The sequence below is a fragment of the Thamnophis elegans genome, chromosome 6 (assembly GCF_009769535.1).
Source record: "Thamnophis elegans isolate rThaEle1 chromosome 6, rThaEle1.pri, whole genome shotgun sequence".
NCBI lineage: Eukaryota > Metazoa > Chordata > Lepidosauria > Squamata > Colubridae > Thamnophis > Thamnophis elegans.
This window is the reverse complement of record NC_045546.1, coordinates 12,038,941-12,055,014: the sequence shown is the minus strand read 5'-3', so window position 1 is coordinate 12,055,014 and position 16,074 is coordinate 12,038,941. Positions and strand designations below refer to the sequence as shown.

The window sequence follows — 16,074 nt, the reverse complement described above, 5'->3', positions numbered from 1 at the left end:
CCGTTTTTTTTTAAGGGCATGAATAGCCTTTAGGAGGCTTGTAGAGTGCTCCTGGGGGTGGGGGGGGCCCAAAAGCGATTAAAAAAAGAGCATGGATAGCCTTTAGGAGACTTATACAGTGCTCCTGGGGGCTGGAAGGGGCAAAATTGAGCAAAAACGGACTGTTTTTTGCTCATTTCTGCCCTCCTCACCCCCCCAGGAGCACTCTAAAAGCTTCCTAGAGGCTCTGCACAGCCATTTTTGTAAAGGGGTGAGGTTTTGGGAGGCAAAAAAATGCTGTATTCAGTGTATGACGCACCCATATTTTCAGCCTCTTTTTTGAGGGGAAAAGTTATGTCTTATACTCCGAAAAATACGGTAGGTTTCTTCAGATGGCCTTCAGTGCAGCTGAAATTCTGTTATACTATGGCTGATATTCTATATATATATATATATTGTTCAGCCTTCCATCTGTCTGACATCAGTAAAATGAGGACCCAGATTGTTGTGGGCAATATGCTGACTCTGTAAACAGCTTAGAGAGGGCTATAAAAGCACTATGAAACGTTATATAAGTCTAGGTGCTATTGCTACTGCTATTATTTTATTATTATTGTTTTACTTCTTTCACTTAACCTCGTTTAAACTTTCACACCTGCTTCTTCTTAAATAATGTCTTGGAATAATTATTTATAACATATAAAACTGAACCAGATCAATAATATCTTTTTTTCCCCTTTTTCTTCTGAACCTTCTCCAAAGGTTATGCAAGCCAATAGTTTGAATGAACGTATGCATCTGCTGGTGGAAGAATATTCTACATCCGGTCGCCTAGACAACGTCACTCAGGTCATGAGTTTACACATTCAGTACCTGGAGTCTTTTCTCCGCAGTCAGTTTTATATGTTGCGTGTGGATGGTCCTCTTCCTTTGCCCTACCGACACTACATAGCAATCATGGTAAGCCCTGAAAAAGTCTTGATTCATCTCCTGTCATAATTACATTAGTATGTTTTCCACTGGTGTTGTAAGTTAAAGCAAGTGTCATCTTCTTCTGAACTGAAAAGAGATAACCCTATCACCCACATCTACCGGTAGTTGATCTTTCCTCTAAGATACCCAGCAGCTGGACCTAAGACACAAAGACACATTCATTCTATCTATCTATCTATCTGTCTGTCTGTCTGTCTATCTATCTATCTATCTATCTATCTATCTATCTATCTATCTATCTATCTATCTATCTATTCTATAGTTATACATGGAGTCTCTTCATTTTTAACACTTTACGGGTACGGTATGCCTTGTTCACTCAAAATGTGGTGGTTGTGAGCTATCTACGATCATTGTGTGAGATATGTGGCCAATAATTCATAATAATATGTTGCCAAAATCCTTTAAATCAGGGGTGTCAATCTTGATTTCATTGAGGGCTGCATCAGGGTTGTGTTTGACTTCGGAGTTTCAGGGTGGGCATGGCCAGCTGGATATAACTTGTGTCGGGGCCGCCTGTGGTAGCCCTAGTGCTCTGCTAGCAAAAATGGGCTCCCGAGCTCCGTTTTCAGTTACGACAGCCTCCTGCAACCAACCGCCAGTAAAAATGGAGCTCAGGAGGGCCGCACGTGGTCCTTCCCTGTTTCCAGGGCCAGATCCAAGCACCCATCTTAAACAAGGAACTCTGAATTCTGCGCTTGGAATCAATTAAAACTATTATCTATAGTTTTCAAAATTTTGCAATAGCTAAAATACAGCATTCAACATTGGTAAATAATTTTTCAAGTAGTCAAAACTTTCTACTGCAATACAATACATTGTTATTCTCGTGGTGGTATTGGAAAATTATGGTTGAATAATACCCGTTTTCTTAAAGCCACAATGAATTCCTGAGAAAGGCAAAATTTAAGCGAATGGCTTCTACACTTAACAGCTTAACGGTCATAAGTGTTGTGCCAGAGTTCTTATTTTTGTACAGAAAGTTGATGTAATGGGTACACCTAGCCTTGGCCATTTTAGGCTTGGCTACACTCGCAGTCTGTATCAGCAATATACAAGTAAACCTCAACTTAACAACCAGAAATGAGCCCATAATTTCCGCTACTAGGTGAGACATTTGAAAAGTGAGTTTTCCCCCATTTTAGAACCTTTCTTGTCACAGTTGTGAGTGAATCACTGCAGTTGTTAAGTCAGTAACAAGGTTGATAAGTGAATCTGGTTTCCCCATTGACTTTGCTTGTAAGAAGGTCGCAGAAGGACCCCGGGACAATGCATCATAAATGTGAACCGGTTGCCAAGCATCTGAATTTTGATCACATGACCATGGGTGTGTGTGTGTGTGTGTGCTGCAGGTGGTCATGAGTGTGAAAACTGGTCATAAATCTTTTTTCCCCCCAATGCCGTTGCAACTTCAAACAGCCATTAAACCAACTGTTGTAAGCAGGGGTAGGATTGAAAACTTTTAGCAACCGGTTCTCTGCCAGGTTGCTGGGCGGGCGTGGCCACGGTGGGTGTGGCCTAGTTGGTATCCTGCACCATGGTGACAGTGAGGTGTTTTTCCCCTCCCCAGGCTCTGGATGCTTTGCTCGAACCTCCGAGAGGGCGAAAGCAGCCTCCCCTGGCTCAGAAATGGGCCCGTTTCCGGACTTCCAATACTTCCAGTAGGCCAGTTTTTTGCCCTCCCAGAGCCTCCACGCGGGCCCTGCACTTACCTGGCATCCAAAATGGGCCGTGTGACACTCCTGGGAGAGGCAGGGAGGAGTAGGTGGGGTCAGCCAGTCCTTGTAACCTCAGCTTCGATGAACCAGATTAAAATTAATATCTGGTTCGCCCGAACCGGTCCGAACTGACTGAATCCCACCACTGGTTGTAAGTCGAGGTCTACCTGAATATGTTTCACACTTCTTGTTTTTTGTTAAAAACAATCGCAGCGAAATTTCTTGTAAGCTTTTCTTGCTAAAAGACTTAAATGCCGGGTTCTCTCTTCCTTGTTGTAAAGCGATTTTATTTTCCCTCTTACATCTGCCTACCTGTTTTCCAATCTGCGTCTTTGGGTTTCGTCTTTAGGCTGCTGCCAGACACCAGTGTTCCTATCTAATAAATATACATGTGGAAGAGTTCCTGAAGACTGGAGGGATACCAGAATGGCTGAACGGCTTAGAATACATTCCTCAAAGGCTGAAAAATCTGAACGAAATCAACAAGCTGCTTGCACACCGACCTTGGCTGGTTTCCAAAGAGCACATTCAGGTACATTTACTTTGTTTTTTTAAAGAATCGGCTAGAGAAGGCAAAGCCAGATGTTCAAGCATTTGCCTGTGCCAAAACTTTACAGCAGGGGTGTCAAATTCAATTGCATTGAGAGCCGCATCAGGGTTGTATTTGATCTCAGGGGGCCGGGGGGCAGAGGTGGGTTGCTAATTTTTTTACTACTGGTTCGAGGGGTGCTCCTACATACACTCCTGCACATGCGCAAAGTTCGGGTTGATGGGCGGAGCCTCCCGTCGCCAATACTACCAGTTTGGCTGATCCGGGCTGAACCAGCAGCAACCCACCTCTGCCGAGTGGGGGGCATGGCCAGGGTGGGTGTGGCCAGCTCAATGTCACTTGTGTCAGGTGCCCTTGGGGTGGCCCGAGCGCTCGCATCCCTCCCGAGCTCTGTTTTCACTGGCAGAGGCACTGTGGGCTGGTCCTCCATTGTTCCAGGAATTTGTGGGCCAGATCTAAGCACTCTGCTGTTCTGACTTAGGTTTCTCCAAAAAGCACGAAGCAGATTCCTGGTCCTGACAAAGCCCCTTTTATTAAACGAATGTTAATTCCTCTTATTCAAATTCAGCAAAGGCCTGGTAAACAGTCTTTCAAAGGTGAAGTTATTACCATAAACCTTATCTATCTTGGAAAGCTGCCATGTAAATATTTTCCAAATGAGGTGCTGTGCAAGGAAGACTTGGCACAGAGTCTCTGAGATTCATGGACAGATCTTCACACTCCTGAAACGAACAAACAAACAAACAAATTGTTTCCTGCAAACCCCACTCCCCTTCCACTCCTCTTTTATTTCCTATGGGAGATGCCATTCATCGTCCACCTGTGGCTTTACTCCCAAGTCGACCCTGATTTCTTAGCTGTTCTTTTCTTCTGGCAGCTCTGTGCATGCACACACTGGGAACAGGCTTCAGCTGCTCCTCTGCCTCACTGCTCTCTATCTCCAAAAGGCACCTGATCACTACCAGATGGCCTTGGCCCCATCTCTGCCTCCAACACAGAGGCTCATCCGAGCCTTCCCCAGCCTCCAGGACTGGCCCATGCTCCTCACCAACCTCCTCACTGTCCGACTCTATTGCCAGCTCTGCTGGCCATTGGCAGACTACAACACCTGTGAGCCAGATTTGGCCCCCCAGGCTTTGAATTTGACACTCCTGCTTTACAGCTTTTGCTAGGATTTGATGGGAATGAGCTCTCCTTACAGCTTTCTTTGAGCTCTGAGTCAACTTTCTGTAAATCAGACGTCACAGAGTCAAGGAGTAGAAGAGCAGCCAGAAGGAACGTTTTATAGATGTAGCTTCTCTGTCGATACCTCCTAAAGCCGTTTTTCCTGTTTGGTTGAGGGGTTTGGGGGCTTTGTTATTAAAAGATCTGTCAGGCCATGGGAAAGTCTGTTTATTTGTTTCAAAGGAGGAAGAAGTTTGCAAGCATGTTTTATCATCCAAAACTGCACCTACCGAAACTCTTCCTTGCATATCTAAGTGATGTTTAGCACCTGGGAAGTGATAACTTGCCCCTTCTAGAGGTAATGCAACAGAGCCAAAAGAGAAAACTGTTTGTGCTTTTGACTTTTTTTTTTCCAGAAAAGAACTGGCTTATTTCACAGTTTGTTATAAAAGCAGGTATGGCTTGCCTTCCTGCTACTCCACTTGAAATTTCAAACACATTAACAGAGTTGGAAGGGACCTTATAGACCATCTAGTCCAATCCCCTCTCAAGCAGGAGACTACATCGTTTCTGACAGATGGCAGTCCAGTCTCTTCTTGAAAGCCTCCAGTGATGAAGCATGCACAACTTCTGAAGGCAACTTCTGTTCCTTTGGTTCCTTTGGTTGATTGTTCTCACTGTCAGAAAGTTCCTCCTTATTTCTAGGTTGAATCTCTCCTTAGTCAGTTTCCATCCATTATTCCTTGTGTGGCCTTCAGGTGCTTTGGAAAATAGCTTGACCCCCCCTCCACTCTGTGGCAACCCCTCAAATATTGGAACACTGCTATCATGCTACCAATTTCGTTGTATTTAAGTACAATGACAATAAAGACTATACTTATGTCTCCCCTGGTCCTTCACTTCACTGGACTAGCCATGCCCATGCCTGTAACTGTTCTTCATATCTTTTAGTCTCCAGTCCCCTAATCATCCTGGTTGCTCTTCTCTGCACTTTTTCTAGCGTCTCAACAACTTTTTTATAATGTGGTGGTGACCAAAACTGGATGCAGTACTCTAGGTGTGGTCTTACTAGGGCTTTAGAGTGGTGTTAGTATCTCACTTAGAGTGGTGTTAGTATCTCACTTGATTGTATCCCTCTGTTAATGCAATTTAGGATTGCATTGGCTTTTTTTGCTGCCACTGCACACTGCAGGCTCATATTTAGCTGGTTGCCCACTAAGACTCCACGATCCCTCTCACAGTCACTGCTGTTAAGCCTGGTTTCACCCAGTTTATATGTGTACTTTTGATTATTCTTATCTAAGTTAGTACAATTAAACTGTAAAATACCTTAAAGTGGGTATGCACAAGGCTAAGGCAACCCTTGCCATTTCAATAGTGCCCCAGAGCCAATACCCCAGCAATTTGGCAAGGTCAGAATACAATCCATCTTGATTTAAGTTAATTTACTTTTAAAGTTATCTCTCTAAATGAGTTAAATTAATATGATTTTCACGATGCTTCCCTTTCATATAAAACAGGGGGGGAAAACCCTACCATTTTTGGAAGGACTTTGGCTTTGTGGATGAAATGTAGCTGAGGAATCTTATTATCCATAAATATTCCAGAGGAGGAATAGCCAACATGCAGAGTTTGAGATTTATAACCATCAAGATTTGGGAGCTAAGAGCCCCTGAGTTTTTCCATTTAAAGAAATCAATCTGTCTTGAGATATCAAACCAGTTAATTACAATCCTGGTTAAACCCTAAAGAGTCTTGTTTTTTTCCATTTTGATTTATATTTTGCAATTGAAAGGGTGGGAAACACACAGTATCTCTAAATTGTGCTGAAATGATTCAAGGAGATTAGACTGGAAGGCTTCCTGGCATACTCTGGTTTTGCTGCTTCCAAGTCAGAAATTAAAACTCAGCCGGGGAAAACACATCCTGCCTGTTCCTTGTGCCTATATATATATATAAAAACATAAATTCACATATATAGTGTTTTTTCCCCTCTTCTTTTGTTTCAGAAACTTGTGAAGACAGGGGAAAATAATTGGTCTCTTCCTGAACTGGTGCATGCTGTGGTCCTTTTGGCACATTATCACTCCTTGGCAAGTTTCGTTTTTGGCAGTGGCATCAATCCAGAGAGAGATTTTGGGACCTCCAACGGCTACCGACTCATATCAGTTAACCACTTCTGCGTCTGTGATCTCGCCAATGACAACAACATTGAAAACGCAACCCTCAAAAGTAACAGCTTTGGGGTTAGTTGTTTGAAAGTTGTTCCTTTCTTGTCTCTCCTCTGACTTTCGTTGATGTTATAAAAGCCGGCTTGGAAGGGGAGATCATTTCAGTTTGCGGGTTTTCTCTGGAGTCTATCAATGCTCGGCATGTGGGAGGCAAATCCCAGCAGAATTAAGATCCAAGGGTTGGATGGAGAGCAGGGGCTAAAAAGTCAACAGAAGTGGTAGTTGTAGGGCACTGTCTGTTCTTGGAGGAGAAAATATTGCTGGGATTCAGATGCAAGCAGTTGGTAAAGATTCTGAAGACTGACCCATAGGAAGGGAGGGAACCACATTTCCCAACAATTCTCCTTTTAAATTTCTTGGCAATCGTGATTTCCTTCTTACACAGAAAATGTCATTGAATCCCAAAGCTGGAAAGAAAAATAAAAGTTTTCCTAAACTTCAGAAAATTTTATTAATACATATACGCACATTAATAAACTACAAAATAGAAAAAAATAAAAGTGAAGAAAGGGGAAAAAGGACACAGAAAAGAAAAACAAGAATATAATAAAGAAAAGAAAGAACCAATATATAAAGAAATGAATTCCCTTTCACAAGTATAAACAATTTTATCACCATCTCTTCAAATGCAATAAACAATATCTTGTAGCTCCTCTTATCTATAAATAAATTCTTTTTTTATTAAAAGATTTTTTATTTTTAGATTTCAAAACAGACACAACACAAAAAATCCTCTTTCTTTACATACTGTAGAAATTGCATCAGTTAGTTACAAAAAAAATTCATGCATTTCTTTCACAGTCACCCATGATTCATATTAATTCTAGTATTTTAAATCAAATATATTTGTACATATTACCATCATCCTACCCCCATTCTCATTTGACTATAATTGTTTAAACGTCCTTCATCATAAAACATACCAAAACTCAAGACATAACCACATACTGGCATCTCATTTGCTATTTCTAGTATCCCAATAACACTATTCCTTATGGCCTATTCTAGCTAAACTTCAATAACATTTCGTAACAAAGGTTTCTAATCTTCCTTTCCAAATCACTGTTTACAATTTACATCCAATTTGCCCATGTTATACCCATACCTATATATACATTGTTATCATTATCTCTCCTTTATTTGACTATATCCATTATCATAATTTAGTTATTTTTTATTAATCTTCATATGTAACCAAACCATTTCTCATCTTCCTTTCATAGGTACCATTTAGATTTAGATTTTTAGATTTTATTAACATTTGTAGGCCGCCCTTTTCCCTGAAGGGACTCAGGGCGGCTCACATAAAATCAGGGAGGGGAAGTACAAACAATGACATAGACACATATAATAAAAGTAATAAGCAACATACATTCATCATTCGGGAGGGGTAACTATCCTTGTCCCCAGGCCTGACGGGCCATTCAATATTCATATCCAATTACTACTTGTTATACCAATACATATGTATACATTATTATCATTTTCAATTGTTTATTTAACCATATCTATTGTCACTAAATTTCACTAAGTCCAACTACTTTTAGATTAAACACTTTCATCTATCAACCTGTATCTTTCCAGTAGTGAAACAATCTCATGTCTTCTGCCATTTGTGGCATCAGTCCTCTAATCATCTCCTTAATCAAGTTTGTATGGATTCTTCTTTGCAACTCCTTGTTTATTGATTCTCTCATGCAATTTCGATGCCCTTCTTTTTCCTTAATCAGCTTGTCTTTAATTGTCAGTGTTGTTATCGATGGTGTTACTAATAAAAATTTTCCCTTTAAATCCATAAGTTCTTTTATTTTTTCTTTTTCTGTGTCTAGCCATCTAGGGTAGGGTTCCCATCCATCTGGTTCCCCTTTCCATATTCCACTTTTTCCATTTCCAGACAGAAACCATTCACCATAGATGTCAGCAGATTTGATTTCTTTGTAATCATTTTTCTCTTTATTGCTTGGAACTCTACCCTCTATTTTTCCCATTTGATAGGCATCTCCATCCTTTTCATCATATTTTTCTGTTAGGCACTCTAATTTTTCAAACATTTTCTCAAATATATTTGGTAATTTTTGTATTGCAAATATTATCTCTTGCAAGCTGACAGTTTCTCTCTGTTGTTGGAAATAAGCCATTGTTTCTAGCTGTAAAAACACTGCTGCTCTGACTTGGAAGATTTTTACAAGGTTATACCTAGGTTCACCATGAGATTTCTGGTTAAGGATATACTTCAAAGGAACATTTGTATAAACAAATGGTGCTTTACTTCTTATCATTTTCTATAAACAAATTGTGAGACTTTAAAGTTCCAGACCAGAATAATTAGTAGTGAAAGTAAAAGTATTTTATTTTCAGTACTCAAGTTTCAGTCTTCGAGTAGCAGTTATCTCTCCCTTTGTTGTTACAATTGTTGCAATTCTCTTTGTTCTTTTTGTGTCTTTCCAAGTTTAAAAAAAGTCAAATTCTTACATGAAATAAAGAAGAAAGAGTAAAAAACACATATAGTGATGAATAAGGAGTTTAGTCCGTAGGTTGTGAAAGTAATAGTAAAAATTTTAGAAGAAGAAAACTTGATCCATTCATTTCAAACGGTTTGCATAAATTCAACCCATGAAAATAACATTTAAAAATTAAGATAACACACTGACCAAAACCATTCAAAGCTTAATTCTGCCGCTTATTTTATTCTTAGATTTAAATTAGCTTTAAGTTTTTTATAGGCAGGCTCTTTTAAAACGGGTAAAAATTCCTCACCAGCTGTAAACACTTTCTCTTCTGTTTCCTTCCATTTTGGAGCCATCCCTACTTCATCAGCCTGAGCTTTTAACGCCAGCTGAGAGATCTTCTCCTGCATCAGTCAGGGACTTTGCAATGTCCCTGTGATCAGCAGAATGTAGTCTTCCTGTTCACCGTCTCTATGGGACAGTTTAGGTCCGATTGGACCACCCAGCGAAAAAAGTATTGGCGACGATCTCGGAGCATTGAGATCGGGCGACCATTTCGTAGCGACCTAGGCTCCTCCTTCCTCTATAAACAAATTCTCAAACTCCTCATTCAATCCTCATCAGCAAAAGTCTATTAAGGATTACCCAGAAATATCAACACATCCATTTTAAATTTGATTTTTAAAAAATATTTTAAATTCATTCTTTTTATTTGTAACCATCTTGATCTTTAGTTCTTTCAAACTCTAATCCTAGAACTTGTTTTCTTTTCAGTTTTTTTCCCCTTTGGCCGTTCTCACAAAATCCTTCAGAACTTTGAAAAGTCTCTTTTGTAAATCCAATATAAGAGAGTTATCCAAGTTGCTCTTTTGGTTTACCATCTCCTATAATTAAGACGTTCGCTGGTTTCATTTGTAAATCCAGTCTAGCATCTTTTTCCATACCATTCTTGTAGTTTATCATTTTTAAATCCACTTTCAGTATCCAGTAAAACTTGTTTTTCTTCCATAACATCTTTTAAACACGGTCTATCTACACTCTTAAAACAGACACTCTTAAAATTGACTGCTGGGTCCATTGTTCAAAAATATTCTCCAAAACATCCATGTGTTCAAATATTTTGCCCCATTCTATAGTAACAAGACAAATTTAAGTGTTCTTCTCTTATAATTGTAATCTTTAGTTTCTTCTGATTCCCTCTAGTGTCCAAGATTCAACTTGCCATCCTATCATTTCCTTTAAGACAGCTTTTTCTAATGAGAAGTAATGATAATTTGAAATGTTTATTATAAATCTATCTGGGCCCTTCATCTATTTATTATACATTTTTAAAATCAATATAATCAACTTATCTTTGAAACTTCTTTCAAGAAGTTAGATTCCCCTTGTGCATAACATCAAATTTGTAGTACGGAAGGCTCTTAATATTCTAATAACAGGTGAGCAATTTCAAAAAGTGATTAAGAAATATGTTTCCACAGAACTTTCTGTCCATAAGACTACATGATGGCTGTGAACTTGGTGGAAATCCCTTGACTCCCAGCCATTCTGATCATGAGCAGTCCACTTATGAGGAGCTGCTGTCTGGAGTGCAAATGGGTGATCCCATAATCTCTCCTTTATCAGAAGCTTGGTTAGCCAGAAAAGCCCCATTTGGTCACCAATCTGTGGTGTATTTTGACTCTTTTCTTAATAACTTGTCTACCATGGCTAGGAAAGAATACAAATGCTTCCCCTCCAATTAATTTAGCCAGGAATAGAACACGAGTATCCCTCTGCCCACCCTACCCCTTCAAAAAACTTTGGTGAGTATAAAGTATAAAAAGCAGAATAGCCGTATAGAATAGAATATGAAATAGGGATGAGCTGCCATCATACTCTCCAGCTCCTGCTGACTCAGCAGTTTGAAAGAGGGCAACCATGAGTAGGTAGATGGGCACCACTTCAGTGCTCAAGTTAATGGGCACATGAAAGGACCCCCCCAAACTGGGTGTCCCCCAGGCAAGAGTGGTGTCACTGTTCAAACCTTTCAACCTGGAAGAGCTTCTGTGCTCTCCACACAAATGTAGTAGTAGTAGTACCCTGTTTCTCCCAAAATAAGATCTCCCTGAATAATAAGCCCAATCGGGCTTTTGAGTGCATGCACTAAAATAAGCCCTCCCCTGAAAATAAGCCCTCCCAAAAATATTGCAACACAGCAGTAGCCATCAGGTGACCAAGATCGCTGCTTCCTGCACCTCAAAATAGCAATAGCAATAGCAGTTAGACATATACCGCTTCATAGGGCTTTCAGCCCTCTCTAAGCGGTTTACAGAGTCAGCATATTGCCCCCAACAACAATCTGGGTCCTCATTTTACCCACCTCGGAAGGATGGAAGGCTGAGTCAACCCTGAGCCGGTGAGATTTGAACAGCTGAACTTCAGAACTGCAGTCAGCTGAAGTAGCCTGCAGTGCTGCATTTAACCACTGCGACACCTCGGCTCCCCGAAAATAAGGCCAAGCGCTTATTTCGGGGGTCAAAAGAAAATAAGACCCTGTCTTATTTGGGGGGAAATACGGTAGGAGTAGAATAGTAAGCAAAAGTTAGTTTCATCTCAAAAGAGCATCAATATCTGTTAACATTCTTCCTACTTGTGATCTGTCTTAGCTCTCCGATTCATTAAGTGAGTTGGAGGCCTTGATGGACAGAATGAAGAGGCTGCAAGAGGAGGACGATGCTTCCCCAGAAGAAATGGATACACGCTTTGAGAAAGAAAAATCAGAGAGTCTACTAGTTGTTACTGAAGGTATTGCCCTCTGTGCTCCACTGGAGTTGCTTTCGTAATTCAGATCCGTCCGCTGAATGAAATAAAATCAAGCTAAACTTACAGATGCGGTTCTCACTTGCTGGAGGTTTTTCTGAGCCAGATTATACATGCAGAGAAATCTGCTTTCTTCAGACTCGGAGTATTCTAAGTGGGACACTCTTTGTATGTTCCCCTACACCGGCAATAAATCTTTAATCAAAAAAAAAAAAAAAAAAAGTCTGGAAGGCTTTAGCTCTCTGACATGCTAACTTTGCAAAAAGAAAATGAAAATGAGATTAGAAGGTGTATAAAGAATCTTGGAATGTTCAAATAGCTCATTCATCACTGGGAATATGAAGTGACATATTCAAAAATAATAATAATAAAAGCTTTGCCCCAGGTAGCTCGGTGAAATCTTGGAGACTTTAGAGCAATATATTTCCCAACCTCAGCAATTTTGAGAAGTGTGAATTTCAATTCCTGGAATTCCTCAGCCAGCCATGTAATACCTTTGCTCTGCAAACTGCATTTTGGGTGCCAGTTTGCTCCCAGGTCCAATCCGAGGTGTTGGTTATGACTTTTAAAGTCCTATATATGTCATGGAGCCTGGCTGCCTAGGGAACCATCTTCGTCCCATTGCATCAGCCTGTCCCACCCGATCAGACAGGGAAGGGATGTTGCTGAGTGTAAGCATTTTGATTGGCGGGCTCCAAGAAAAAAGCCTTCTTTGCCATCACCTCTGCCATGTGGATTATTATTCTCCTGGAAGTGAGGCAGGTCCCTACTGGCCTTCCAAAAAGGAGTGAAACATGGCTCTAAGGCAGGGGTGTCAAACTCGATTTCATTAAGGGGCGTATCAGGGTTGTGTTTGACCTTGGGAGGGCAGGGGGAACGTGGGCAGGGGGCGTGGCCAGCTTGATATCAAGGGCACCTGTGGTGGCCCGAGCGCTTTGCCAGAAAAAATGGGCTTCCAAGCTCCGTTTTCAGCCGCGACGGCCTCCTGCAACCCTCTGCCAGTGAAAATGGAGCTCGGGAGGGCCACAAGCGGCCCTCACAAGCTCCATTTTCACTTTCAAAGGCACTACAGGCCAGACCTTCACTGTTTCCAGGATAGTCCCGCAGGCCAGATCTAAGCAACCCATGGGCCTCAGCTAGAGGTAGTATTCAGCCAGCTCTGACAGGTTCTGGAGAACCGGTAGCAGAAATTTTGAGAGTGGGGAGGGAATGGGGATTTTGCAGTATTCTTCTCCTGCCACACCCACAGAGCTTCACCCACAGAACCAGTAGTAAAAAAAATTGAATCCCACCACTGGCCTGAACGCTCTGCCAGAGAAAACAGGCTTCCAAGCTCCATTTTCAGCTGTGACGGACTCCTGCAATCCTCTGCCAGTGAAAACGGAGCTCGGGAGGGCTGCACAAAGCCCTCACAACCTCCATTTTGCTGACAAAGGCACTGCAGGCCAGACCTTCGCTGTTTCCAAGGTGGCCCCATGGGCCAGATCTAAGCACCTCATGGGCCAGATCCGGCCACTGGGGTTTGGCACCCTTTCTTTGAGGCCTTGGGGGAAGAGCGCAGGGGAACATACAGCCATGGGGCTGGTTAGCAGCCTGAAAGCACTTCCTTTGCCTTTAAATAACTTTTTAAGTATTTTAATCAACCTTAACTTTTTTAAAAAAAATAAGGTTTTGGAGCAAATTATCCCATGCAGTAAACGTTTTTTTATACCACTCAGAATGGAAAAGGAAAAGGATATAGGCTGCAAAGACAAAGCAGATAGAGACTCTTTTACTGCTTAGTTTCTGTTTTTAATAACATGTTGGAGGTTGTTTTTTTTTAAAGTGCTGTCACATAACTTCCAGAAAGCCTGTTTCCAAAAAGATGGCAAGAATCAGTCACAAAACAAAAAGTAATTCAAGGCTTGACAACTTCTGATTTCTTAAACCGCATTAAGAAACTATTTGGATGCTTGCCAATAAGGTTTCTTCCCACATACTTATGTTTTAATTGGCTAATGAGCCAGAATTAAAAATAAATAAATAAAGGTGGCCTTGTAACAGTTGGGTGAATTCAAGGGTTTCTTTTTAATGGGGCTACTAATAGACACAGAGCAGGTTCCCCACCCAATTTCATTGGGATGCCTGGGAGTCAGCCCAGATGGGGAATCAAGATAATTTGCAAACACCTTTGCAGCAGTCAAGCTTCAAAAAGGGTATTTAGCAAACTTAAATCCTTTGAACATTTAGTTGGCAGAGAGGAGAAAATGGATGGAGGGTTTCTTGGTAAGAGAGATGCCCGGCTTTTAATGGTTGGCGCTGGTAATCCATAGGGACACGATGGCTCAGTGGCTAAGATGCTGAGCTTGTTGATCAGAAAGGTCGGCATATCAGCAGTTCGAATCCCTAGTGCCGCGTAATGGAGTGAGCTCCCATTACTTGTTCCAGCTTCTGCCAACCTAGCAGTTCGAAAACTTTTTTAAAATGCAAGTAGAAAAATATGGACCACCTTTAATGAGGAGGTAACAGCATTCCGTGCGCCTTTGGCATTTAGTCATGCCGGCCACATGACCACGGAGACGTCTTCAGCAGAAGTAACCTTCAGTACTGCACTCTAACCAACGTGCCACCACGGCTCAATTTCCTTTCTAAATTAGGAAGTAAGATTAGGTTGGGGGAAGCTAATGGGAAACCAACCCCAGGCTCATGCCCCATTTGATAACATACAATTGTTTTGAGATGAATCTGATCGGGGGGGAAAGGTATATTTTACTGTCTGCTGTCCTTTTCTTTAACAGAGTTTGATGACGAATTAATTTCCATCGGCGATGTTTCCTGCTACATTGAAGACCCTGGGTTTGGTTACAAAGATTTTGCAAGACGGGGGGAAGATCATCTTCCAACATTTCGAGCCCAGGTAACTCTTACATGACATGTGTAAACTTACTGATGGAGAACCAAAATAAGAAGTAAAGAAGGCAGCTTCTTGTCAGCCCTAAGTTTTTTGGAGTGAGCATCCTTGGCTTTTCTTCAAAACAACTCTTTTGGTTTTCCCACTTTTTCAGGGCTAATCCTGTAAGGAAGGCAGGAAGGAAACATTCTGGTGTTGTTTCTAGCCTAATCTTTATTGCCTTGCTTACAGAAACTGCTTCTCCAGTTAACCCTTACTTACATTGGGTTAGCTAAGTGCCCATCAATGTGAGTGACGTTGGGTTGGCCATATCCACCCAGTCACATGACCACTGAGCCACGCCTACCCAGCTGGTCATTAGGGCAGAGAACCGGTTGTTCAATTATGTGAATCCCACCACTGATACAAACTGTTCTGCTCCCAGCTGATGGTCAGAGCTACCGGTTTGCCCAAGACGGTCCAAACCTGCTGAATCCCACCCCTGCTGTACCAGAACTGTTTAGGTGTAGAAAAAGAAATGCTGAACCATAAACAAATTGGTGGAATTATTAATTTCTTTTTATAGGACTACACTTGGGAAAATCATGGCTTCTCCCTTGTGAACAGACTGTATTCTGATATTGGCCATCTCCTGGACGAGAAATTTCGGATGGTCTACAACCTTACCTACAATACCATGGCCAGCCATGAAGATGTTGACACCACCATGTTAAGAAGAGCTTTATTTAATTACGTTCACTGTATGTTTGGAATCAGGTAGGTTATACGCTGGTTGGGATAATGGATGCATTCCGTAGTTTCCGGACTCTCTATAATCAGCGGGTGTTATGTATTGTAGTTAAACAGTACTTTATGTTTGAAAAATTAAATATGATGCAATAGAGGCGGTTATAACCATAATCATAAACATTACCCTTTTGAGTGAGAGAACCTCAGTATATGTTAACTTGCATTCCCCTGAACACAGCGAGATAGAAAGGCATAAATGAATATGCATGTATAATTAGAGAACAGAAATAAACACAGTCAAAAGTAATATGATGGCATTTGCTCTAGGCATAGTAAAATCCAGGCACTATTTGTTTGTTTTCCCAAGAACTGAAGAAAGGCTGTAGGATCAGGAAGCTTTCTTTTTCCATTTGGGGGCAGAGTAAATATGATGTTAACTATGCCTTGTTATTTAATACTGGTAGTCCACGATTTATGACCACCATTAAACCCCAGATTTCTGTGGCTAATTGCTCTGAGGCCATTGTTAAGTGAGTTCTACATCCCCATTTTACATCCTTAATTGCCACAG

General features: G+C 41.2%; 1 protein-coding gene across 1 annotated transcript in view; it reads left to right on the top strand.

Moving 5' to 3' along the window:
• Positions 1-16,074, top strand: part of SESN3 (sestrin 3) — a 72,686-nt gene that overhangs the window by 49,753 nt on the left and 6,859 nt on the right. The window contains exons 3-8 of the mRNA XM_032219649.1: positions 742-939; positions 3,040-3,222; positions 6,414-6,650; positions 11,731-11,869; positions 14,662-14,780; positions 15,340-15,530. Coding sequence (XP_032075540.1) covers positions 742-939; positions 3,040-3,222; positions 6,414-6,650; positions 11,731-11,869; positions 14,662-14,780; positions 15,340-15,530 — 1,067 coding nt within the window. The remainder of the gene's footprint in view (positions 1-741; positions 940-3,039; positions 3,223-6,413; positions 6,651-11,730; positions 11,870-14,661; positions 14,781-15,339; positions 15,531-16,074) is intronic.